This window comes from Scyliorhinus canicula, chromosome 11 (genome assembly GCF_902713615.1).
Source record: "Scyliorhinus canicula chromosome 11, sScyCan1.1, whole genome shotgun sequence".
NCBI lineage: Eukaryota > Metazoa > Chordata > Chondrichthyes > Carcharhiniformes > Scyliorhinidae > Scyliorhinus > Scyliorhinus canicula.
In genome coordinates, this window is record NC_052156.1 from 73,100,553 (window position 1) to 73,125,787 (window position 25,235).

Genomic DNA, 25,235 nt, shown 5'->3' on the forward strand with positions numbered 1-25,235 from the left:
GAGTCAGAGTACAGGAGGGAGATAAAGAACTTAGTGGCATGGTGCAATGACAACAATCTCTCCCTCAATGTCAGCAAAATTAAAGAGCTGGTCACTGACTTCAGGAAGCAAATTATCATGCACACTCCTGTCTGCATCAATGGTGCCATGGGAGATGGTTGATAACTTCAAATTCCTAGGTGCAACCATCACCAACAATCTGTCCTGATCCACCTACATCGACACTACGACCAAGAAAGCACAGCAGTGCTTATACTTCCACATTGACTCGTACCATTTTTACAGATGCATCATAGAAAACATCTTATCTGGCTGCATACAGCCTGGTATGGCAACTACTCAGCCCAAGGCTGTAAGAAACTACAGAGTGTCGTGAACTCAGCCCAGTATATTATGCGAACCCGCCTCCCATCCACTGACTCTGTCTACACTTCCTGCTGCCTTAGGAAAGCAGGCAGCATCATTAAAGACCCCTCTCACCCTGGTTATTCTCTCTTCCAACGTCTTTCATCGGGCAGGAGATGCAAAAGTCTGAGAACATGCACTAACAGATTCAAAAACAGCTTCTTTCCCGCTGTTACCAGACTCCTGAATGACCCTCTTATGGACTGAAGTCAACCCTTCACACATCTTCTCTACTGAGTAGTACTACACTCCGTATGCTCACCCGTGCCTATGTATTTACATTGTGTATTTATGCATGTCCTGTTTTTTTCATGTATGGAACTGTCTGGATTGTACGTGGAACAATACTTTTCATTGTACCTTGGTACATGTGACAATAAAATAAATCCAATCCAAATCCAACAAGGGCACAGTTAAAAAATAAGAGGAATCCCATTTAAGATGGAGATGAGGAAGGATTTCTTCATTCAGAGGGTTAAATGGAAACTATTTCTACCGTCATCATCAGTGTTTTCTCTACAAGTGGACAGGAGAGTTTATTGTTCAAAGGGCTGTCCTTACTGTTATTTCTTATGGTCACAAATGATGAAAATTACATTTATGTTTTAAAAAGAATGTGCATCCAATGGCAGCAAAGTGCAATTCATATAATTTTTCTTCGTGCAAATAATTAAACTGCCATAGTCACTGCAGCAGGAGCAAATCACAATCTTTTAAGATTGCTTCACGGGCAATGCAATCAAGGTACAAGAACACACCCGGCAATACGTGCCAATATTGCCATCTGCTGTCAGTTCGAGGTCACTGCAACTATAAGATTTGGCGCGTGTATTCCAACTTTTGGGTGCAGGTTAATTGCAAAGTTGATTTGAGCTTCCCAAGTTTGCCAAAACTACAATTTAAACTTAACAGGAGTCATCTATTCTGCCTCTTAAGCCTGTTCCACATTCAGTTTGATCCTGGATGGTCTGTACCTCAGTCCATATACCAGTTGGAGAACCATGGGTAGGATTCTCCGGCCTCTCAACCGCATGTTTCTCGGCAGCAGGAGGCTGGACGGAAATTCCTATTGAAGCCACCCCATGCTGCCGGGAAACCTATGTGCAGGGGTGCGCTGCCAACAGCACCAGAGGATCCCGCCACCAGCGAACGGCCAGAGAATTCCGGCCCATATCACTAAATGATCTAAGCTAACAAATACCGATCAACCCTCTGTTATAAAAACTTGAATTGATTCAGAATCCATTATCTTTTGGGGAAGAGTGTTTCGGATTTCCATGACCCTTTATGTGAAAATGAGCTTCCCCAGGGACATGGGTTCAATTCCTGGCTTGGGTCACTTCAGTGCAGCATTTGCACGTTTTCCCCGTGTCTGCATGGGTTTCCTCCGGGCACTCCGGTTTCCTCCCATGTGTCCCGAAAGACGTGCTGTTAGGTGAATTGGACATTCTGAATTCTCCCTCAGTGTATCAATACATTGCAGCCTGAGTATGGCGACTAAGGGGATTACACAGTAACTTCATTGTAGTGTTAATGTAAGCTTACTTATGACACTAATAAAGATTGTCCTTATTAATATTATTATAACTCTAATTTTAGTCCTCTTTTCCCCACCAGAAGAAAGAGTTTTTTATGTATCTACTCTGTTGAATCCTTTTGTCAGTTTAAACACATTTCAATTAGATAATCCTTCAATCTTCTAAACACAGGGACCAGAACTTTGCACGAAGAAAACCAGCATGCGCCTGACCCGAATGTGTGAAATCGCAGGAGGAGACGTCGGGTGAACATCCCGTTAACATGCAACAAGTGATATTGTGGTTGGCGGGTGTGTACAGGAGGCAGAAGTTCACCCGACGAATATAAAAGGGCCAATTAAGGCCATTGATTTACCAATTGAAAGGAATTTTATGGTGATTTTGCAGTCCTCATATACAGCACGGGCAGGTGGTCCACATGTTTTCCTCAAGTTCTCACCCTTGGTAGGATAAAAGGTACCTGCAGTTTTTTGCTGTGAAATTTATGTGACTTGGGAGGTTCCTCTGTCATTTCTGGTGCAATCCATTCATGGATAGATTTCTTTTGGAACACTTTTTCTTGCCATCTTGGTCTGTCAATTTCAGCACCAAGCTGCATGAGACAGTGCCTTGTGCATTTCTGATCATGAGGATTGCATACTTAGCTGGTGGGTGCTCATCTGAGGAGTAAAGAGGGTCAGAAGGAAGAGGCCAGGTCCCGCAGGCATCGTCCAAGGAAGTGACCTGTGGGAGAAGAGGCCAGGCACAGCGGGTGCAGGGCTAGCTGGAAGTGCAAGGCAGAAGGGTCTGCAGGAGATATCAATACCTTGCAGCCAGGATGTACAGGCATCGCTCAAAGTACCTCAACATAGAACATAGAGAAATACAGCACAGAACAGGCCCTTCGGCCCACATGTTCTGCCAAACTTTTGTCCTAGGTTAATTATAGATTATCATAGAATTCTGGACACTAAGGGCAATTTATCATGGCCAATCCACCCAACCAGCACATCTTTGGACTGTGGGAGGAAACCGGAGCACCCGGAGGAAACCCACGCACACACGGGGAGGATGTGCAGACTCCACACAGACAGTGACCCAAGCCGGAATCGAACCTGGGACCCTGGAGCTGTGAAGCAATTGTGCTATCCACAATGCTACCGTGCTGCCCTTAAGAAGAAACTAATCTACACTCCATTATTCTACCCTAATCCATGTACCTATCCAATAGCCGCTTGAAGGTCCCTAACATTTCCGACTCAACTACTTCCACAGGCAGTGCATTCCATGCCCCCACTACTCTCTGGGTAAAGAACCTACCTCTGACATCCCCCCTATATCTTCCACCATTTACCTTAAATTTATGTCCCCTTGTAATGGTTTGTTCCACCCGGGGAAAAAGTCTCTGACTGTCTACTCTATCTATTCCCCTGATCATCTTATAAACCTAAACCTCTATCAAGTTTCTAATGAGAAAAGATCGAGCACCCTCAACCTTTCCTCGTAAGACCTACTTTCCATTCCAGGCAACATCCTGGTAAATCTCCCTTGCACCTTTTCCAAAGCTTCCACACGCTTCCTACAATGAGGTAACCAGAACTGCACACAGTACTCAAATGTGGCCTAACCAAGGTTTTGTACAGCTGCATCATCACCTCATGGCTCTTAAATTCAATCCCTCTGCTAATGAACGCTAGCACATCATAGGCCTTCTTCACAGCTCTATCCACTTGAGTGGCAACTTTCAAAGATCTATGAACATAGACCCCAAGATCTCTCTGCTCCTCTACATTTCCAAGAACCCTACCGTTAACCCTGTATTCCGCATTCATATTTGTCCTTCCAAAATGGACAACCTCACACTTGTCAGGGTTAAACTCCATCTGCCACTTCTCAGCCCAGCTCTGCATCCTATCTATGTCTCTTTGCAGCCGACAACAGCCCTCCTCACTATCCACAACTCCACCAATCTTCGTATCATCTGCAAATTTACTGACCCACCCTTCAACTCCCTCCTCCAAGTCATTAATGAAAATCACAAACAGCAGAGGACCCAGAACTGATCCCTGCGGTACGCCACTGGTAACTGTGCTCCAGGCTGAATATTTGCCATCCACCACCACTCTCTGACTTCTATCGGTTAGCCAGTTCGTTATCCAACTGGCCAAATTTCCCACTATCCTATGCCTCCTTACTTTCTGCATAAGCCTACCATGGGGAACCTTATCAAATGCCTTACTAAAATCCATGTACACTACATCCACTGCTTTACCTTCATCCGCATGCTTGGTCACCTCCTCAAAGAAGTCAATAAGACTTGTAAGGCAAGACCTACCCCTCACAAATCCGTGCTGACTATCCCTAATCAAGCAGTGTCTTTCCAGATGCTCAGAAATCCTATCCCTCAGTACCCTTTCCATTACTTTGCCTACCACCGAAGTAAGACTAACTGGCCTGTAATTCCCAGGGTTATCCCTATTCCTTTTTTGAACAGGGGCACGACATTCGCCACTCTCCAATCCCCTGGTACCATCCCTGTTGACAGTGAGGATGAAAAGATCATTGCCAACAGCTCTGCAATTTCATTTCTTGCTTCCCATAGAATCCTTGGATATATCCCATCAGGCCTGGGGGACTTGTCTATCCTCAAGTTTTTCAAAACGCCCAACACATCTTCCTTCCTAACAAGTATCTCCTCGAGCTTACCAGTCTGTTTCACACTGTCCTCTCCAACAATATGGCCCCTCTCGTTTGTAAATACTGAAGAAAAGTACTCGTTCAAGACCTCTCCTATCTCTTCAGACTCAATACACAATCTCCCGCTACTGTTCTTGATCGGACCTTCCCTCGCTCTAGTCATTCTCATATTTCTCACATATGTGTAAAAGGCCTTGGGGTTTTCCTTGATCCTACCCGCCAAGGATTTTTCATGCTCTCTCTTAGCTCTCCTAATCCCTTTCTTCAGTTCAAAGAACAAAGAACAAAGAAAATTACAGCACAGGAACAGGCCCTTCGGCCCTCCCAGCCTGCGCCGATCCAGATCCTTTATCTAAACCTGTCTCCTATTTTCCAAGGTCTACTTTCCCTCTGTTCCCGCCCATTCATATACCTGTCTAGATGCTTCTTAAATGATGTTATCGTGCCCGCCTCTACCACCTCCGCTGGTAAAGCGTTCCAGGCACCCACCACCATCTGCGTAAAAAACTTTCCACGCACATCTCCCTTAAACTTTCGCCCTCTCACCTTGAAATTGTGACCCCTTGTAACTGACACCCCCACTCTTGGGAAAAGCTTGTTGCTATCCACCCTGTCCATACCTCTCATAATTTTGTAGACCTCAATCAGGTCCCCCTTCAACCTTCCGTCTTTCCAACGAAAACAATCCTAATCTACTCAACCTTTTCTTCATAGCTAGCACCCTCCATACCAGGCAACATCCTGGTGAACCTCCTCTGCACCCTCTCCAAGGCATCCACATCCTTCTGGTAATGTGGCGACCAGAACTGCACGCAGTATTCCAAATGTGGCCGAACCAAAGTCCTATACAACTGTAACATGACCTGCCAACTCTTGTACTCAATACCCCGTCCGATGAAGGCAAGCATGCTGTATGCCTTCTTGACCACTATCAACCTGCGTTGCCACCTTCAGGGTACAATGGACCTGAACTCCCAGATCTCTCTGTACATCAATTTTCCCCAAGACCCTTCCATTGACCATATAGTCCGCTCTTGAATTTGATCTTCCAAAATGCATCACCTCGCATTTGCCTGGATTGAACTCCATCTGCCATTTCTCTGCCCAACTCTCCAATCTATCTATATTTTGTTGTATTCTCTGACAGTCCTCCTCGCTATCTGCAACTCCACCAATCTTAGTATCATCTGCAAACTTGCTAATCAGACCACTTATACCTTCCTCCAGGTCATTTATGTAGATCACAAACAACAGTGGTCCGAGCACGGATCCCTGTGGAACACCACTAGTCACCCTTCTCCATTTTGAGACACTCCCTTCCACCACTACTCTCTGTCTCCTGTTGCCCAGCCAGTTCTTTATCCATCTAGCTAGTACACCCTGAACCCCATACGACTTCACTTTTTTCATCAACCTGCCATGGGAAACCTTATCAAATGCCTTACTAAAGTCCATGTATATGACATCTACAGCCCTTCCCTCATCAATTAACTTTGTCACTTCCTCAAAGAATTCTATTAGGTTTGTAAGACATGACCTTCCCTGCACAAAACCATGCTGCCTATCACTGATAAGTCTATTTTCTTCCAGATATGAATAGATCCTATCCCTCAGTATCTTCTCCAACAGTTTGCCTACCACTGACGTCAAGCTCACAGGTCTATAATTCCCTGGGTTATCCCTGCTACCCTTCTTAAATAAAGGGACAACATTAGCAATTCTCCAGTCGTCCGGGACCTCACCCGTGCTCAAGGATGCTGCAAAGGTATCTGTTAAGGCCCCAGCTATTTCGACCCTCGCTTCCCTCAGTAACCTGGGATAGATCCCATCCGGTCCTGGGGACTTGTCCACCTTAATGTCTTTTAGAATACCCAAAACTTCCCCCTTCCGTATGACAACTTGACCTAGAGTATTTAAACATCCATCCCTAGCCTCAACATCCGTCTTGTCCCTCTCCTTTGTGAATACCGAAGCAAAGTACTCATTAAGAATCTCACCCATTTCCTCTGAGTCCACGCATAAATTTCCTCTTTTGTCTTTAAGTGGGCCAATCCTTTCTCTAGTTACCCTCTTGCTCCTTACATACGAATGAAATGCTTTGGGATTTTCCTTAACCCTGTTAGCCAAAGATATTTCATGACCCCTTTTAGCCCTCTTTATTGCGCGTTTGAGATTCGTCCTACTTTCCCGATATTCCTCCAAAGCTTCATCAGTTTTGAGTTGCCTCGATCCTATGTATGCTTCCTTTTTCATCTTAGCTAGTCTCACAATTTCACCTGTCATCCATGGTTCCCTAATCTTGCCATTTCTATCTTTCATTTTCACAGGAACATGTCTGTCCTGCACTCTAATCAACCTTTCCTTAAAAAACTTCCACATTTCAAATGTGGATTTACCCTTAAACAGCTGCTCCCAATCCACATTCCCTAGCTCCTGCTGAATTTTGTTATACTCTGCCTTTCCCCAATTTAGTACTCTTCCTTTCGGACCCTTCTTGTCCTTGTCCATGAGTATTCTAAAACTTACGGAATTGTGATCGCTATTCCCAAAGTAATCACCGACTGAAACATCAACCACCTGGCCGGGATCATTCTCCAATACCAGGTCCAGTATGGCCCCTTCCCGAGTTGGACTATTTACATACTGCTCTAAAAAACTCTCCTGGATGCTCCTTACAAACTCTGCTCCATCTACGCCTCCAACACTACACGAATCCCATTCAATGTTGGGGAAGTTAAAATCTCCCATCACAACCACCCTATTGCTCCTACATTTTTCTATAATCTGTCTGCATATTTGTACCTCTACTTCATGCTCGCTTTTGGGAGGCCTGTAGTAAAGTCCCAACAATGTTACTGCACCCTTCCTATTTCTCAGCTCAACCCATATTGCCTCAGTGCTCGATTCCTCCATCGTGCCCTCCTTAATTACAGCTGTGATATCATCTCTGACGAGCAATGCAACTCCTCCACCCCTTCTACCTCCCTCTCTATCCCTCCTGAAGCATCTATACCCTGGGATATTCAGTTGCCAGTCCTGCCCTTCCCTCAACCAAGTCTCAGTAATACCAATAGCATCATATTCCCAGGTACTGATCCAAGCCCTAAGTTCATCTGCCTTACCTGCTACACTTCTTGCATTAAAACAAATGCACCTCAGACCACCTTTGCGTTCATCATCTCTTCCCTGTCTACTCTTCCCCTTAGTCACATTGAGTTTATTGTCTCGTATCTTACTGGCTTTAGTTGCTGCTTCTTTACTGACCTCTAACTTCCTAATCTGGTTCCCATCCCCTTGCCACATTAGTTTAAAACCTCCCCAACAGTGTTAGCAAAAGCACCCCCTAGGACATTGGTTCCAGTGCTGCCCAGGTGTAGACCATCCGGTTTGTAATGGTCCCACGGCCCCCAGAACCGGTTCCAATGTCCCAGAAATCTGAACCCCTCCCTCCTGCACCATCTCTCAAGCCACGTATTCATTCTGACTATTCTTGAATTTCTACTCTGACTGTCCCGTGGCACTGGTAGCAATCCTGAGATTACTACCTTTGAGGTCCTACTTTTTAACTTATCTCCTAACTCCCTAAATTCTGATTGTAGGACCTCATCGCTTTTTTTTACCTATATCGTTGGTGCCTATATGCACCACGACAACTGGCTGTTCACCCTCCCCCTTCAGTATGTCCTGCAGCCGATCGGAGACATCCCTGACCCGAGCACCCGGGAGGCAACATACCATTCGGGAGTCTCGTTTTCGACCACAGAAACGCCTGTCTACTCCCCTTACAATTGAATCCTCTATGAATATAGCCCTGCCAGTCTTTTTCCCGCCCTTCTGTGCAGCAGAGCTAGCCACGGTGCCATGAGCCTGGCTACTACTGCCTTCCCCTGGTGAGTCATCTCCCCCAACAGTATCCAAAACGGTATACCTGTTTTGGAGGGAGATGACCGCATGGGACACCTGCACTGCCTTCCTGCTCTTTCTCTGCCTTTTGGTCACCCATTCCCTGTCTCCCTCACCAATCCTAATCTGCGGTGTGACCAACTCACTGAACGTGCTATCCACGACCTCATCAGCATCGCGGATGCTCCAAAGTGAGTCCATCCGCAGCTCCAGAGCCTTCATGCGGTCTAACAGGAGCTGCAGCTGGACACACTTCCCGCACATGAAGAAGTCAGGGGCATCGGCCGCGTCCCTGAACTCCCACATTGCGCACGAGGAGCATAACACGGGTCTGGGATCTCCTGCCATTTTTACCCTTTACCTTAACTGATTACAAATATAGTATCAAATAATTAATAAGTGAAAGGAATAAAGATTTTACTTACCAATCACAATACTCACAATACTCCCTCCTGGCTATCTTGTATCCCTCCAGCGCTCTGTCTGAACCTTGTTTCCTCAGCCTTACATAAGTCTCCTTCTTCCTCTTAACAAGACATTCAACCTCTCTTGTCAACCATGGTTCCCTCACTCGACCATCTCTTCCCTGCCTGACAGGGACATACATATCAAAGACACGCAGTACCTGTTCCTTGAACAAGTTCCACATTTCATTAGTGTCCTTCCCTGACAGCCTATGTTCCCAACTTATGCACTTCAATTCCTGTCTGACAGCATTGTATTTACCCTTCCCCCAATTGTAAACCTTGCCCTGTTGCACGCACCTATCCCTCTCCATTACTAAAGTGAAAGTCACAGAATTGTGGTCACTACCTCCAAAATGCTCCTCCACTAACAAATCTATCACCTGCCCTGGTTCATTACCAAGTACCAAATCCAATATGGCCTCCCCTCTGGTCGGACAATCTACATACTGTGTTAGAAAAGCTTCCTGGACACACTGCACAAACACCACCCCATCCAAACTATTTGATCTAAAGAGTTTCCACTCAATGTTTGGGAAGTTGAAGTCACCCAAGACTACTACCCTGTGACTTCTGCACCTTTCCAAAATCTGTTTCCCAATCTGTTCCTCCACATCTCTGCTGCTATGGGGGGCCCATAGAAAACTCCCAACTGTTTTGGGAGTTGACTGCTCCTTTCCTATTTCTGACTTCAATCCATACTACTTAGGGGCAGCACGGTAGCATGGTCATTAGCATAAATGCTTCACAGCTCCAGGGTCCCAGGTTCGATTCCCGGCTGGGTCACTGTCTGTGCGGAGTCTGCACGTCCTCCCCGTGTGTGCGTGGGTTTCCTCCGGGTGTTCCGGTTTCCTCCCACAGTCCAAAGATGTGCGGGTTAGGTGGATTGGCCATGCTAAATTGCCCTTAGTGTCCTAAAAAATAAAGTTGTTGCGGGGGTGGGGTTGTTGGGTTACTGGTATAGGGTGGATACGTTGGCTTGAGTAGGGTGATCATTGCTCGGCACAACATCGAGGGCCGAAGGGCCTGTTCTGTGTGTACTGTTCTATGTTCTATACCTCAGTAGGCAGATCCTCCTCGAACTGCCTTTCTGCAGCTGTTATACTATCTCTAATTAACAATGCCACCCCCCCACCTCTTTTACCATCCTCCCTAATCTTGTTGAAACATCTATAACCAGGGACCTCCAACAACCATTTCTGCCCCTCTTCTATCCAAGTTTCCGTGATGGCCACCACATCGTAGTCCCAAGTACCGATCCATGCCTTAAGTTCACCCACCTTATTCCTGATGCTTCTTGCATTGAAGTATAAACACTTCAACCCATCTCCTTGCCTGCAAGTACTCTCCTTTGTCAGTGTTACCTTCCCCACTGCGTCACTACACACTTTGGCATCCTGAATATCGGCTTCCTTAGTTGCTGGACTACAAATCCGGTTCCCATTCCCCTGCCAAATTAGTTTAAACCCTCCCGAACTACTAGAAAACCTTCCTTCCAGGATATTGGTGCCCCTCTGATTCAGATGCAACCCGTCCTGCTTGTACAGGTCCCACCTTCCCCAGAATGCGCTCCAATTATCCAAATACCTGAAGCCCTCCCTTCTACACCATTCCTGCAGCCACGTGTTCAACTGCACTCTCCCCCTATTCCTAGCCTCGCTATCATGTGGCACAGGCAACAAACCAGAGATGCCAACTCTGTCTGTCCTGGCCTTTAACTTCCAGCCTAACTCCCTAAACTTGTTTATTACCTCCACACCCCTTTTCCTACCTACGTCGTTGGTACCAATGTGCACCACGACTTCTGGCTGCTCACCCTCCCCCTTCAGGATCCTGAAGACACGATCCGAGACATCCCTGGCCCTGGCACCCGGGAGGCAACATACCTTCCGGGAGTCTCGCTTGCGACCACAGAATCTCCTATCTATTCCCCTAACCATTGAATCTCCTATTACTATTGCTTTTCTATTCTCCCCCCTTCCGTTATGAGCCGCAGAGCCAGACTCAGTGCCAGAGACCTGGCCGCTAGGGCCTTCCCCCGGTAGGTCATCCCCCCAACAGCACCCAAAACGGTATACTTGTTTTGAAGGGGAACGGCCACAAGGGAGCCCTATACTGTCTACCTGTTAGTTTTCTTTCCCCTGACTATAACCCAGCTACTCTTGTCCAGTACCTTGGGTGTGGCTATCTCCCTGCAACTCTTCTCGATAACCCCCTCTGCCTCCTGGATGATCCGAAGTTCATCCAGCTCCAGTTCCCTAACACGGTCTCTGAGGAGCTGGAGTTGGGTGCACTTCCCGCAGGTGTAGTCAGCGGGGACACCGGTGCTTTCCCTCATCACCCACATCCTACAGGAGGAGCATGCAACTGCCCTAGCCTCCATCCCCTCTTACTTTACGGAATATAGCTGCCCTGTAGACCAACATGTCTGAGGCCCAGTGGTTTAGGAGGCTCCACATCGCTAGGGACACGGTCACCACCATATTCCAGATAATTGGGCCGGAGACCACTTCCAACCGTGTGGGAGGCCACCCTATGCCATTGGCTCTGAAGTTCATAGTGGTCCTCAACCTCAGCGCCACTGGTTATTTCTAGGTGGCAGTGGGGGAATGGTGCAGTGTGTCGCAATCTGCTGCCTACAGTTGATTCAAGCTTGTTACTGATGTGTGATTGTGTCCATCTATTACCGGATGGACGAGGTCAGCCAGCCTGAGTGAGCCTGAGGCTTTGCGGTGATTGCAGGCTCCCCCTGATCCAGAGTGCCAGCGACTGTAGTCGCTCACGGTAGCATGGTGGTTAGCATCAATGCTTCACAGCTCCAGGGTCCCAGGTTCGATTCCAGGCTGGGTCACTGTCTGTGTGGAGTCTGCACGTCCTCCCCGTGTGTGCGTGGGTTTCCTCCGGGTGCTCCGGTTTCCTCCCACAGTCCAAAGATGTGCGGGTTAGGTGGATTGGCCATGCTAAATTGCCCGTAGTGTAAGGTTAATGGGGGGATTGTTGGGTTACGGGTATACGGGTTACGTGGGTTTAAGTAGGGTGATCATTGCTCGGCACAACATCGAGGGCCGAAGGGCCTGTTCTGTGCTGTACTGTTCTATTCTATTCTATATGGTCATCAAGGCATCTACAGGTGAACCGGGAGCCTTTGTGAACTGGAAGTGGTTCCATTCAACATTCAGATCATCTGAGACCACAAGACATAGATCTTGCAAGTCTGTTCCCATTACTGTAGTAGCTCACATGATGCTTATTTCCTGCAACATTCACAGGTGCCAAGGCTGTTTGTTGCTGCGGCTCATTTAGATGGATAGCTCCTGGATGACATGGGCTATCCCCTGTACAGGTGATTTGTGGCCCTACTATGCCACCGAAGAACAGAGGCAGAGGGGAAGATCAACAGGAGTCATGTATCCACAAGGGCAGTGGTAGAGAGGACCATTGTTCTGCTGAAGGTGCGGGTCAAATGCCTGGACTGATCAGGCGCAGCACTGCATATCCTTCAGAACACATGTTGTTACAGTGATTGCCTACTGTGCTTTGCCATCTGGCTCTGGCATGGGGGGAGGCAGAGCATCACAAGGCAGTTCCAGATGCTGCGGAGGATGAATCTGCTTAGAGATTAGATGAGGAGCCCAGGGAGGCACATCGTGAGAACGTGGAGGCAGATGTCACAAACCTTCAAGGAGGTAGCCACACCCGGAAGGCCTTGATAATGTGTACCTTCAGCTAGAATACTAGGCATTGATTCCAATTCTTGCCAAACTCGTTGCCTCTGATATTTGTGATGCACAAACCCAAGATCCCAAATTGCAACCACAGCCTATGCACTGAAATTCAAAAGCCCTGCACCCTCCTGCACCTACACAAACCAACACACATATTCAGGCCATTACAACAAAATCAAGCGAAGGCTTCAGTGCAAGTTGGCAAACAAACTTTTACACCCTTGAGGGTGATGAGGAACAGTCATCCAAATACTTAACTTCACAAAATACCATGCCATCTCTATACTCATCCTTGTCAAACGCAGATCATTGAACCTTTTATAAAACTGTATCCACGTTCGACACACCACGTTGTGCCCACTGGCCTGGGTGGCCACCTCTGCCCATGCCTTCTTTGTGGCATGCAGCAGCCTCCTCTTTTCTAAAAAAAAATGTTCATGGGTGTGGGCGTCGCTGGCTAGGCCAGTATTTATTGCTCATCCCGCATGGCATTTAAGAGTCAACCACATTGGTGTGGAGCTGGAGTCACATATAGGCCAGACTAGGTAAGGATGGCAGTTTCCTTCCCTAAAGGGCATTAGTGAACCAGATGGATATTCGTGACAATTGATAATGGTTTCATGGCCATTTTTAGGCTTTTAGTTCCGGATTTTTATTGAATTCAAATATCGCCATCTGCCATGATGGGATTCGAACCCGGGTTCCCAGAACATTACCCAGGGTCTCTGGTTTCCTAGTCCAGTGACAATACAATGCCACTGCCACCCCCCGTGATAGTGGGCATGAGGACATCACACCTGGCACTGACTTACTTTATGAAGATGCCCAGGTACTGTCTGTTAAACGGGTGGAGGAAAACCATCAGACTTGCCCTCCTGCCTTCCGTGCCTGCTGGATGCTGTGACTACTAGCACTACAAACTTTCTTCTTTGATCCTGTGTTGAACGCTCCTGGAGCCTTTCCCACAACCTCTGGCAGCCTTCAGCTGCTTCTTGCAGAGTTTTTAAAGCCCCCGACGGGTTCCCATTGGACCAAGCGCTCAACTCGTACGCACCCTCGGCTCTTTCTTCTGGCCTACCCAAGGACATGTTATACGCTGGGCCCTAATTGACCATCCAGCCTGAAATCACGTTGACAACATGATCTTGCCAACTTCACATGCCCGGCAAATGTGAAATTCAGGCCCGGGAATCCAGTCAAATTTATGCAAAACCCTCTTGCAAATTAGCACATTAAGGCCCTTCTCTCCATGCAAACCAGAATATTTTTAATGGTTTAAACCAAGAACCAGAGAGGACTCGGCCGGGGGTGAGGCAGGGGTGGCGGGGCCTGCCATTCCATAGGGCAGGAACTCACTTTAGATATCTGGGGGTGCAGATTGCTCGGGATTGGTTGGGGGGGGGGGCTCTGTAGGTACAACATTTCTAGTTTTGTCGGAAGGGTGAAAGCTGATCTGGCAAGGTGGGATGATCTCCATCCGTTGCTTGCGGGTCAGGTACAGGCGATTAAAATGAGTATGTTGCCACGATTTCTGTTTATTTTCCAATGCCTGCTGATCTTTCTGCCAAAGGCTTTTTTTTAAAAGAGAGATTGAAGGAATGATTACCTCATTCATATGGGGAGGGAAGCGGCTAGAGTTCGAAAGGTGCTGCTGCAGAGGGGAAGGCAGTCAGGGGGGTTGGGTCTTCCGAACCTGATGTATTATTACTGGGTGGCGAACATGGAGAAGATGCTGAGCTGCGTCAGAGAAGTGGATTCCCAGTGGGTCACAGTGGAGGACAGTTGGTGTTGGGGGTCGGGATTGAAAGCGCTAGCAACAACGCCGCTCCCGATGGCCCCGGGGAAATACTCAGGGAGCCCGGTACTAATAGCATCGTTGAGAATGTGGAGGCAGTTGCATCAGCACTTTAGATTGGGGGCAGGGTCAAGGGAAATGCCGATTCGGGGGAATCACAGGTTTGAGCCAGGGAAGTGGGATGGGAATTTTCACAGATGGGAGGAGAAGGGAGTTAGGACACTAATAGATTTGTTTCTGGGGGGTCGGTTTGCAGGACTGAAGGAGCTGGGAATGAAGTATGTGTTGGAGCAGGGGGAAATGTTCAGCTACATGCAGGTTCGAGACTTTGCCAAGAAGGAGATACAGAGCTTCCCCGTGGAGCCAGCCTCCACATTGCTGGAGGAGGTGCTGACGACAGGAGGACTGGAGAAGGGGATAATGTCGGCAGTTTACGGGGTTAATTTGGAAGAGGAGAAGACACCGCTGGAAGGGATCAAAGCAAAGTGGGAGGAAGAGTTGGGAGAGGGTATGGAAGAGGGGTCCTGATGTGAGGTGCTCCGGAGAGTGAATGCCTCAACCTTGTGCGTGAGGTTGGGGCTGATACAGCAGAGGGTGGTATATAGAGCACACCTCACAAGGGCGAGGATGAGCCTGCTCTTTGAGGGGGTAGAAGATGTGTGTGAACGTTGCGGGGGGGAGGGGGTCATCCTCTTCACCCTGTGCCCTGGCGTGGCGGGGGGACCTGCTGGGATTCTTAACTCTTGAGAAGGTGAAGTTTGAACTGAGGGGAAGGATGGAGGGGTTCTACAATTCATGGGCGTTATTCGTTATGCACTTTCAAGAATTGGATGACATCGAACATTAGGGGGGGAAGCAATTGCGGGGTGGGAACTGTGTATGTTGATGGTGACGATGGGTGATTCCTGATTCCTTTTTTATTTGATGTTTGTGTTGACATGTGGGCTGTTGTTTGGGGGTTGGCGGGAGGATGGGATTGTTGTTGTTGATAAGGGGAATGACATTGTATTCATTACCGTTAATTGTTTGTTGATGGGTGTAAATTTTGAAGAAAATGTGAAAAAGGAGGAGAATAAAAATATTTAAAAAAAATATTCTGGTTCCTCTTTTTTGATTCAAAATGAAAATCCTTCCACCAGAGGCGGTGGCATAGTGGCATTGTCACTGGACTAGTAATCCACAGACCCAGGTAATGATATGGGGACCAGGATTCGAATCTCACCATGGCAGATGATGGAATTTAATCTCAATAAAAAATATCTGTAATAAAAAAATCGAATGATGGACATTGGCGTAAAAAAACATCTCTTCACTAATGCCCTTTGGGAAGGAAATCTGCCACCCTTGCCTGGTCTGGTCTACATGTGACCCCAGCTCCACACCAATGTGGTTGACTCTTAAATGCCCTCTGAAATGGTCTAGCAAGACTCTCAGTTGTATTCAACAACTACAAAAACATGAAAAGGGAATGAAACAGGACGGATCACCTGGCATCAACCCAGACACTGGAAACAACAACAGCAAACCCAACCCTCCAAAGTCCTCTGAGGGCTTGCGTCAAAGTTAGGAGAACTGTGTCACAGACTAGTCAAGCAACAGCCTGACATAACCATACTCACAGAATTATATCTTACAGACAATGAACCCGATACCATACCATTTCCTGCATATGTCCTGTCTCACCAGCAAGACAGATCCAGCAGAGGTGGCGGCACAGTGGTATACAGTCGGGAGGGAATTGTCCTGGGAGACCTCAACCATTTCTGGATCCCATGAAGTCTCATGTTTTCAGGTTAAACATGGGCATGGAAACCTCCTGTTGATTATCATGGGCTGCCTACCATCAGCTGGTGAATCAGTACTAATTCATATTGAATACCACGTGGAGGAATTACTGAGGGTGGCAAGTGCACTGAATATGCTCTGGGTGGAGGACTTCAATGTCCATCACCAAGAGTGACTGGGTAGACTGAACTGGCCGGATCCTAAAGAACATAGCTGCTGGACTGGGACTGCAGCAGGTCGTGAGGGAACCAACAAGAGGGAAAACATAGTTGACCTTATCCTCAACCTGCCTGCTGCAGATGCATCTGTCCGTCGCAGTATTGGTAGAAGTGACCACCGCATAGTCCTTGTGGAGTCAAAGTCCTGTCTTCACATCAAGGATACCCTCCATCGCGTTGTGTGGCACTACCACTGTGCCAAATGGGATAACTTTGAACAGATTTAGCAACTCAAGACTGGGCATCCATGAGCCATCAGCAGCAGCAGAATTGTACGCAACCACAATCTGCAACCTGATGACCCGGCATGTCCCCCACTCTACCATTACCATCAAGCCAGGAGATCAATCTGGTTCAATGATGAGAAGAGTGCAGGAGAGCATGCCAGGAGCAACACTCGGCATACCTAAAAATGAGGTGGCATTCCAGTGAAGCTACAACACCGAACTATTTGTGTGCTAAACAGCATAAGCACCAAGTTATAGACAGAACTAAGTGATTCCACAACGAACGCATCAGATCTAAGGTCTGCAGTCCTGCCACGTCCAGCCCTGAATGGTAGTAGACAATTAAACAGCTCTGGACAAGGAGGCTCCACAAATATCCCCATCCTCAATGATGGAGGAGCTCTGCGCATCTGTGCAAAAGACAAGGCTGAAGCTTTATCAACCATCTTCAGCCAGAAGTGCCGACTGGATGATCCAACTCAGTCTCCTCCAGAAATCCCCACCATCACCGATGCCAGTCTTCGACCGATAGGATTCATTTCGCGTGATATCTAGAGATGGCTAAAGACACTGGATTCTGCAATGGCTATGTGCCCAGACAATATTCCGGCAATACTACTGAGGATTTGGGCTCCAGAACTTGCAGCACCCCTAGACAAGCTGTTCCAGTACAACTACAACACTGGTTTCTACCCAGCTGAAGGAAACCAGCTATTTCTGATAGGTGAAAGGGTTACTGATTTAGCCATTTTGATGTAAATACTAAAGCCCATGTCAAAATTCATTTTTTTTAATGAATTCCATCATAAGACTGCAAACACAACCTCAGATTACAAAAGTGAATAGCTTGCAATAATAAAAGCATGGATTTGATCTGCAGTCTAACTAGAAGCAAATGAAACAATTCAATGCAGGTCAAAATGTGCACCATAAGTTAACATGAATCTACCATTGTTCAGAATGTGAATAGTATAGCAGTCAGCAGAAATCAGATCTGATAAAAAGTGTAAGTCACATTCCAACACACAGGAAACACCCAAAGATGCAACATATTCACATCTGTGTTGCCATTGATGATTGACAACTAACCATCCAATCAAATGCATTTGAGACTCATCCAAGCCAATCAGCACATTACAAGAGTAGGAATTGATGGAGTCAGACTGACAACATTTTCCTTAAAGATAGAGGTCCGGGCAGCCATTTGCATTCCAGGATCACTCCATATCAATTATCTAACTACTCGCTATCCTTATTTCGTATTTCTATATTTCTATTCTAACTCTTAAGTCTGCGCAAACTGTTTGCTTTGAGCTATAAACCATTTCTGTATTTTGAAAGTTCAATTTACTTGTAAGCCACTAAGTTAATTATATCTCTTAAAGTCTTCGGCTGGCAGGGGCTTTATTGAGAATATTTGATTTGTAACCACAAGAAGATTTCAAACTCTCAATTATAATCAATAGACACAATAAACGATTTCATTTTGCACCCGAGACATGTAGCTTAAATTTCTACTGAGTTAAAGTGTATACGAGACTACACTTAAACCCCATGGTAGATTTCAACACCGGCAATGTAGAAAATTGTGTCCTGTACACAAGAAACAGGACAAATATAACCCAGCCAATTACTGCCTTATCAGTCTACTCTCCATCATCAGCAAAGTGATGGAAGGAGTCATCAACAATGTTATAAAGTGGCACTTACTCAGCAATAACCTGCTCCCAGCGCTCAGTTTGGGTTCTGCAGGGTCACTCAGCTCATGCCCTCATTACAACCTTGGTTCAAACATGGACAAAAGAGCTGAACGCCAGAGGAGAGGTGAGAGTGACTGCCCTTGACATCAAGGCAGCATTTGACTGAATATGGCATCAAGGAGCCCTAGCAGGACTGGAGTCAATGGAAATTGGGGGGAAACTTTCTGCTGGTTGCAGTCATACCTGGCAGAAAGGAAGATGTTTGTGGTGATTGGAGGTTAATTATCTCAGTTCCAGGACATCACTGGAGGAGTTCCTCAGGGTAGTGTCCTAGACCCAAACATCTTCAGCTGCTTCATCAATGACCTCCCTTCCATTATAAGTTCAGAAGTGGGGATATTCGCAGATGACTCCTCAATGATCAACACCATTTGCAACTCCTCAGATAATGAAGCAGTCCATGCCCAAATGCAGCAAGACCTGGACAATATCAAGGCTTGGGCTGACAAGTGGCAAGTTACATTTGTGCCACACAAGTGCCTGGCAATGACCATCTCCTACAAGAGAGGATCTAACCATTGCCCCTTGACATTCAATGGTATTGCCATCGCTGAATCCCCCACAATCAACATCTTGGGGGTTATCATTGATCAAAAATTGAACCAAACTAGCTATATTAATACTGTGGCTACCAGAGCTGGTCAAAGACTAGGAATCTTATGGCGAGTAACTCATGTTCTGATCCCCTAAAGCCTGACAACCATCTACAAGGCACAAGTCAGGAATGTAATGGAATACTCGCCATTTTGCCTGGATTAGTGCAGTTCCAGCAACACTCAAGGAACTCGACACCATCCAGGACAAAGCAGCCCGCTTGATTGCTCCCCCTTCCACAAACATTCAAACGCTCCACCACTTCCGACAAACAGTGTTAGCCATGTGTACCATCTACAAGATGCACTGGAGTAACTTGCAAAGGCTCCTTAGCCAGCACCTTCCAAACCCATGACCACTCCCATCTAGAAGGACAAGAGCAGCACAACCTGGAGGTTCCCCTCCAAGTCACTCACCACCCTGACTAGGAAATATATCACAACATCCTGGAACTCCCTCCCTAAAGCACAGTGGGTGTACCAACACCTCAAGAACTGCAGCAGTTCAAGAACACAACTCACCACAACCTTCTGAAGGGAAACTAGGGATGGGCAATAAATGCCAGCTGAATGAGCGACATCCAAATCCCCAAAATGAATATAAACAAAATACATTTACCCGCATTTGCTACTGTTTCCCCACTCACTTTATCTACCTGTCCCGTTGTAACTTCCTGCTCCCATTTTCCTAACTTACTGCACTTGTTAACTTAGAACCAGTTACAAACTTGGATATATAATTCTCTAATTCTTCACCAAAATTATTGGTATATATGGTGAACAGCTGAGAGCTCTGTACAGTCCATGGGTCTTGCCAATCAGATTATGTTGCTTTATTATACTTATATCCATGCAGTTTCCTACCCATGTCACATAGTTCCGTCCAATTCTGCGCAATTTCATAACTTGCTGCTAATCTCCTGTACAAAACATTAATTAAATGCCCTTTGGTAGCCCATATACGGGGATAGCATCCATTGGTACTCCCTTTTCCACTATATTAGAGACTTCCTCAGAGGTTTCCATCTAGTTTAGTCAGACATGACATACCTACCACAAACGTATGTGGACTCTCCTGCTGATCAGCTCAGACTTTTCTAATTGCTCTATTCTAAGTGCCAGTGGCAGAAATTTCCCAGTAGTTGCGATTGTGAGAGTGGGGCCAGATGTGTTTACAGAGGTTTAAAATGCAAAATGAACTCAGTGTGACTTGATGCAACTTTTGATAAATCCAATTCTTCACTCAGGAAAATGTAGTCTATTTTTTAACCAATATTGACAAACAGAAATTTGAAAAGCTGTACCTTGAGCAACTGGTTCTTGTTGAAGTTGTTGAAGTCATACTTCTGTTGGCAGTTAGGCTTCAGCACCAGGTTATACAATGCAATCCAGACCTGCCCGTCTAGCTTGGTTATTTTCAACCTGTCCTCAATGGGGACTGTGTACCACTTGCCATCAGCATACTTCTGCAGTTCACCTATTTGGATGCAAGCAGACCCAAAGAAGACTGAGCAGACTAGCTTAATTTCTAGGTCAACAGAATAAAGAATATTCTCCTTATAAAGGCATTTCTGTTTAGCTTTCAATGAGCCAATTTGGTTCAAATAAACAAAAAAAAAAGCAATCTTCATCTCCAATCCTAAAACTGACATTGTTTCACTAAAGTAGCTATGACTTTAAAGTATTCATTCCTGTTCGGTTGTAAAACCACAACAATTGTGAAACCACCTTCAGAACCAGACTAATTAGCAAACATAATTTTGTGGTTTAATCTGTGATTCACTTGTTGAACCAACATTAATAATACTTTTCCAGATGATTCAATAGGTAAAAGCAATAAGGATATTTGTGTTGCATTAAGATGATGGAATCAATTATCTGTACAGTATTCGTATAATCAACAGCAGCCAACATGGTTTTAGAAGGGGAGGATTAACGTTGAACCTTTCAAACTCAAGGGAATACAAGCCAAATGTATTAAATCTGCTTTGTAATGTAATCTGATAAAGGCTCTGCTCAACTGAAGGGCCACTTCCACACTTTGAGTTCCAACTTATTTTACCTGTGCACTGGATTTTAACGACTTACACCTAAATCCCTTTGCTTCACCACAAGTCCTAGTCTCTCACCAATAGAGAAAATATTTCAACTTGTCTTTCTCTGATCCAAAATGGATGACCTCACACTTCTCTGCATTGTGCCATTTGCCACAGTTTTGTCTTAATCATTTAATCTCCCTGTCCCTTTGTAAAGTGCTGCTTCAATCTACACAATTTAGTGTGCCTTTCACTTCATGCTGTCTGCAAACCCTCAATTCCTTCATCTACATTTTCTCGATGACAGGGATTAAACTTGTAAATGGTAAAATTTGCTGCATTCTGGAAACGTTCCATCAGATTAGAAAGTAGCCGATATAATAATAATAATCGCTTATTGTCACAAGTAGGTTTCAATGTAGTTACTGTGAAAAGCCCCTAGTCACCACATTCCCGCGCCTGTTCGGGAGGCTGGTACGGGAATTGAACCCGCGCTGCTGGCATTGTTCTGCATTGCAAGCCAGCCTTTTAGCCCACTGTGCTAAACCAGCCCCTGGTAACTCCTCTATTTAAGGAGGCAGAAAACAGGAAACTATCAGCCAGCCAGTTAGAGTGACTTCTGACGTGGGGAAGGTGTTAGAATTGATCATTTAGGAGGTTATGACTGGGCACTTGGAGAAACCCAATGTAATCGGGAATAGTCAGCATGGTTTTGTGAAAGGAAAGTCATGTTTAAACAATTTATTGGAGTTGCTTGAAGGAGCAACATCCACTGTGGATAAAGGGGAATCTGTAGATGTGCTGTGCTTCCAGAAGGCATTTGATAAGGTGCCACATCAAAAGTGATTGCATAAAATAAAAGCTCACGCTTTTAGACCTCCTCTGAACTACCTCCTTCCTTAAATAAGGAGACCAAAGCGGCACACAATAATCAATATACAGTCTCATCAATGCCCTATATAACTGAAGCATAACACCTCAATTCTTCTTGTAATAAGGCGCCAACCTAGCCCCCTAGGAAGGGGAGCATTCACCATTATCGGGACCATTGATGCTGGAGTGGTTGGCGCCGCTTTTCACGCCGGCGTGGGAACATAGCCTTTACTGGAGAATCTCGCCCAAGAAGTTGGATTGTGAGGTAATGATGATACTCTTCAAACTCTGAAACTATAGGCTGCCTTCTTGGCGGGAAATTTGAGACTTGGGCAGAGTCCACAGATCAGGGAAGTGGCAATACTGCTTCTTCAGTCGCATTCTAAATAGCATTCACTGAACATTTAAAAATACATCTCTCTCCCAATTCTTACCTTTTAGGGCAGCAGGGTAGCATGCTGGTTAGCATAAATGCTTCACAGCTCCAGGGTCCCAGGTTCGATTCCCGGCTGGGTCACTGTCTGTGTGGAGTCTGCACGTCCTCCCCCTGTGTGCGTGGGTTTCCTCCGGGTGCTCCGGTTTCCTCCCACAGTCCAAAGATGTGCGGGTTAGGTGGATTGGCCATGCTAAATTGCCCGTAGTGTCCTAATAAATGTAAGGTTAAGGGGGGGGTTGTTGGGTTACGGATATAGGGTGGATACGTGGGTTTGAGTAGGGTGATCATGGCTCGGCACAACATTGAGGGCCGAAGGGCCTGTTCTATGCTGTACTGTTCTATGTTCTATTCATAAAGTGCAGGTAACTTGAATTGTATGAGGCAGTACTAAGCTATTACTCCACATCAAAAATCCCCAATGCTGGCGGCTTGATCTTGCGGGGCGGCGGAGGGGAAAGAGTGCGTCCCTTGGAGACGCCGACCCGACAATTGGTGGGCACCGATCGCGGGCCAGTCCCCTCCCGAGCACGGCCGTGGTGCTCACTCCCCTCTCCGCCCCCCACAAGCCACAAACGAACCTTTGGCGCCATGTTCACGCCGTCAGCGACCAGGTGTGGTTGCCGCCGGCGTGAACAGGTCGGGAACGGCAGGCTCGGCCCATCCGGGCCAGAGAATCGCGGGTCGCCGTGAAAAACGGCAACCCGCGATTCTCCGAGTGGCATGTCGCAAAACGCGACACCCCATTTTGGGGGGTGGGTGGGAGAATCGGGGGGTGTGGCCAGAGCGGCCCTCCCGCGATTCTCCCACCCGGCCTGGGTAGCGGAGAATCGCGCCCTGTATTTGTGTATTGGCTAGGGATTAAGTTTAACTGTATGAATGTACATGTTTTTCTTTGAACAAGATCAGTTTAGGGCAGCAAAAATACCCAGAGAGAAAATGGGAAAAAAGATCAGGCTATCGTTAGGGATAATTTTTGGCGACCCATTTTTCAACGCCCGCGACCCACCCACGGGTCGCGATGCCCACTTTGAAAAACACTGCCATACATCATAATTTATTTATTTCACCGTATCTCGCTACTCCAGTATATCATTCTGTGTTAATAAAGTGTCTGTTAGTTTTAGCCTATGCAGATGATCTGATATTATGTGTTTTCCTCATTTCAAAAGGTTCAAAGGATGTGGACATTCAGTGTGAATGCCTATTATAAAATAGATGAATAGTTTGTGGCAACTATTGTCAGGAACACATACCTTTGGAATTGTTTCGGCTCCAGGGGCAGTATTCCATTAGGTGTACCAGCACACAGGGGATATTGTGCGTGTTCAGGAGTCGTGTCTGGGCACTCAGCGGCAGGCTGCAAATAACAAAAAAGCACAATAGAACAGTACAGCACAGAACAGGCCCTTCGGCCCTCGACGTTGTGCCAAGCAATGATGACCCTACTTAAACCCACGTAACCCGTATACCCGTAACCCAACAATCCCCCCATTAACCTTACACTACGGGCAATTTAGCATGGCCAATCCACCTAACCCGCACATCTTTGGACTGTGGGAGGAAACCGGAGCACCCGGAGCAACCGGAGCACCACAATAACGACAAACATGACAGCAAAGACACTGAAAACCAGAGATGAGCACATAAACTCACCTAACTAATTGGGCATGTATTGTCAGAATTTGACTGGGTGATTCAAAATAAAAGAAAAGCATTTGCACTGATATAAAGGAAAACTTGATTTTATATAGCACCTCTCATAATCTCAGGACTTCCCAAAATTTAGGGAGTACCGCAATGATGCGCTGGGAATCCCTCTAGGAAGTTCTCACGTGAGGGTTCACCAGGCAATTGTCCAGAAGTGCTAACAATTGCACTGGGCTGGGAACCATCTGATAGAATCAAATTAAATCACTAACTTTGGGTGGTTATGGCCAGTTTTACTCTGATAGTTACTTTAAGAGCTAGAAGGAAGTAATCATTTCTAACTCCCGAGTAACTATTTAACCACCTATACTGAGCCTCACACGGGATACCTTACACAAACACCACCCCTAAACGGATCCCCGATACCACTCTCATCCCTGACCTGACCACCCCCTCCCGGTCCAACCTGACCTGACCCTCCTTCTCCTGGTCTGACTGGACCCAACCTGCACCCCTCCCCTCAGTCTGACCTGATCCCCATGTCCTGGTCTGACACAACCAAACCCTCCCCACTTCCCTACCCAGATGCCCCCTGTTCCAATCCAACCGGACTCCTCTCCAAATCCTGGCTCGACACGAGTCCCCCCTCCCGGTCCAGCCTGTCCTGACACCCCCTCCCAGTCCGACCCTCCCACCTCATCTGGTCCGGGAGGACCCTCCCTCCCCTCCCAACTTCAACTTGCCCCTCCTCTGACTGGATCGGATCTCCCCACCTCCCAATACCCGATTCCCCCCTCCCTCCCAGTCTCCCCCTCACCTTCCGCCCCCCACTGTTGTCTGAACCACTTATCTTTGAGGCTTACCATCTCCCTTTAAATTGTCCCTTTAAACATCTCCTTTACGGCAGCAAGTGCTTTAAAAAGGGTGTGTTCCTTTCTTCCCTATTCCCCAGTTACTCTTTGCCGATACAGCCTTGCTTCCCTGCCCCTTTCTCACCCAGTCTGAGTGAAGAAGTTTGGGCGAATCAGGAGCTTTGAATTCCAATGCAGGTAGGTCCACCCAGAATGGCAATCAACAGAGTGCCACTCTGAGGAATTTACAAGCTATACTTCAGAAGTAACTTAAATGGCTGTAAAGTACTTTGGGATGTTGTA

The 25,235-nt window shown here is 46.7% G+C and overlaps 1 protein-coding gene across 2 annotated transcripts in view; it reads right to left on the reverse strand.

The window, feature by feature from the left end:
- Positions 1 to 25,235, reverse strand: part of zmynd10 (zinc finger, MYND-type containing 10) — a 109,409-nt gene that overhangs the window by 21,182 nt on the left and 62,992 nt on the right. For both annotated transcript variants that reach the window (XM_038810739.1, XM_038810738.1), the window contains exons 7-8: positions 23,688 to 23,791; positions 20,394 to 20,566 (exon numbers count right to left, since the gene is read on the reverse strand). In XM_038810739.1, coding sequence (XP_038666667.1) covers positions 20,394 to 20,566; positions 23,688 to 23,791 — 277 coding nt within the window. The remainder of the gene's footprint in view (positions 1 to 20,393; positions 20,567 to 23,687; positions 23,792 to 25,235) is intronic.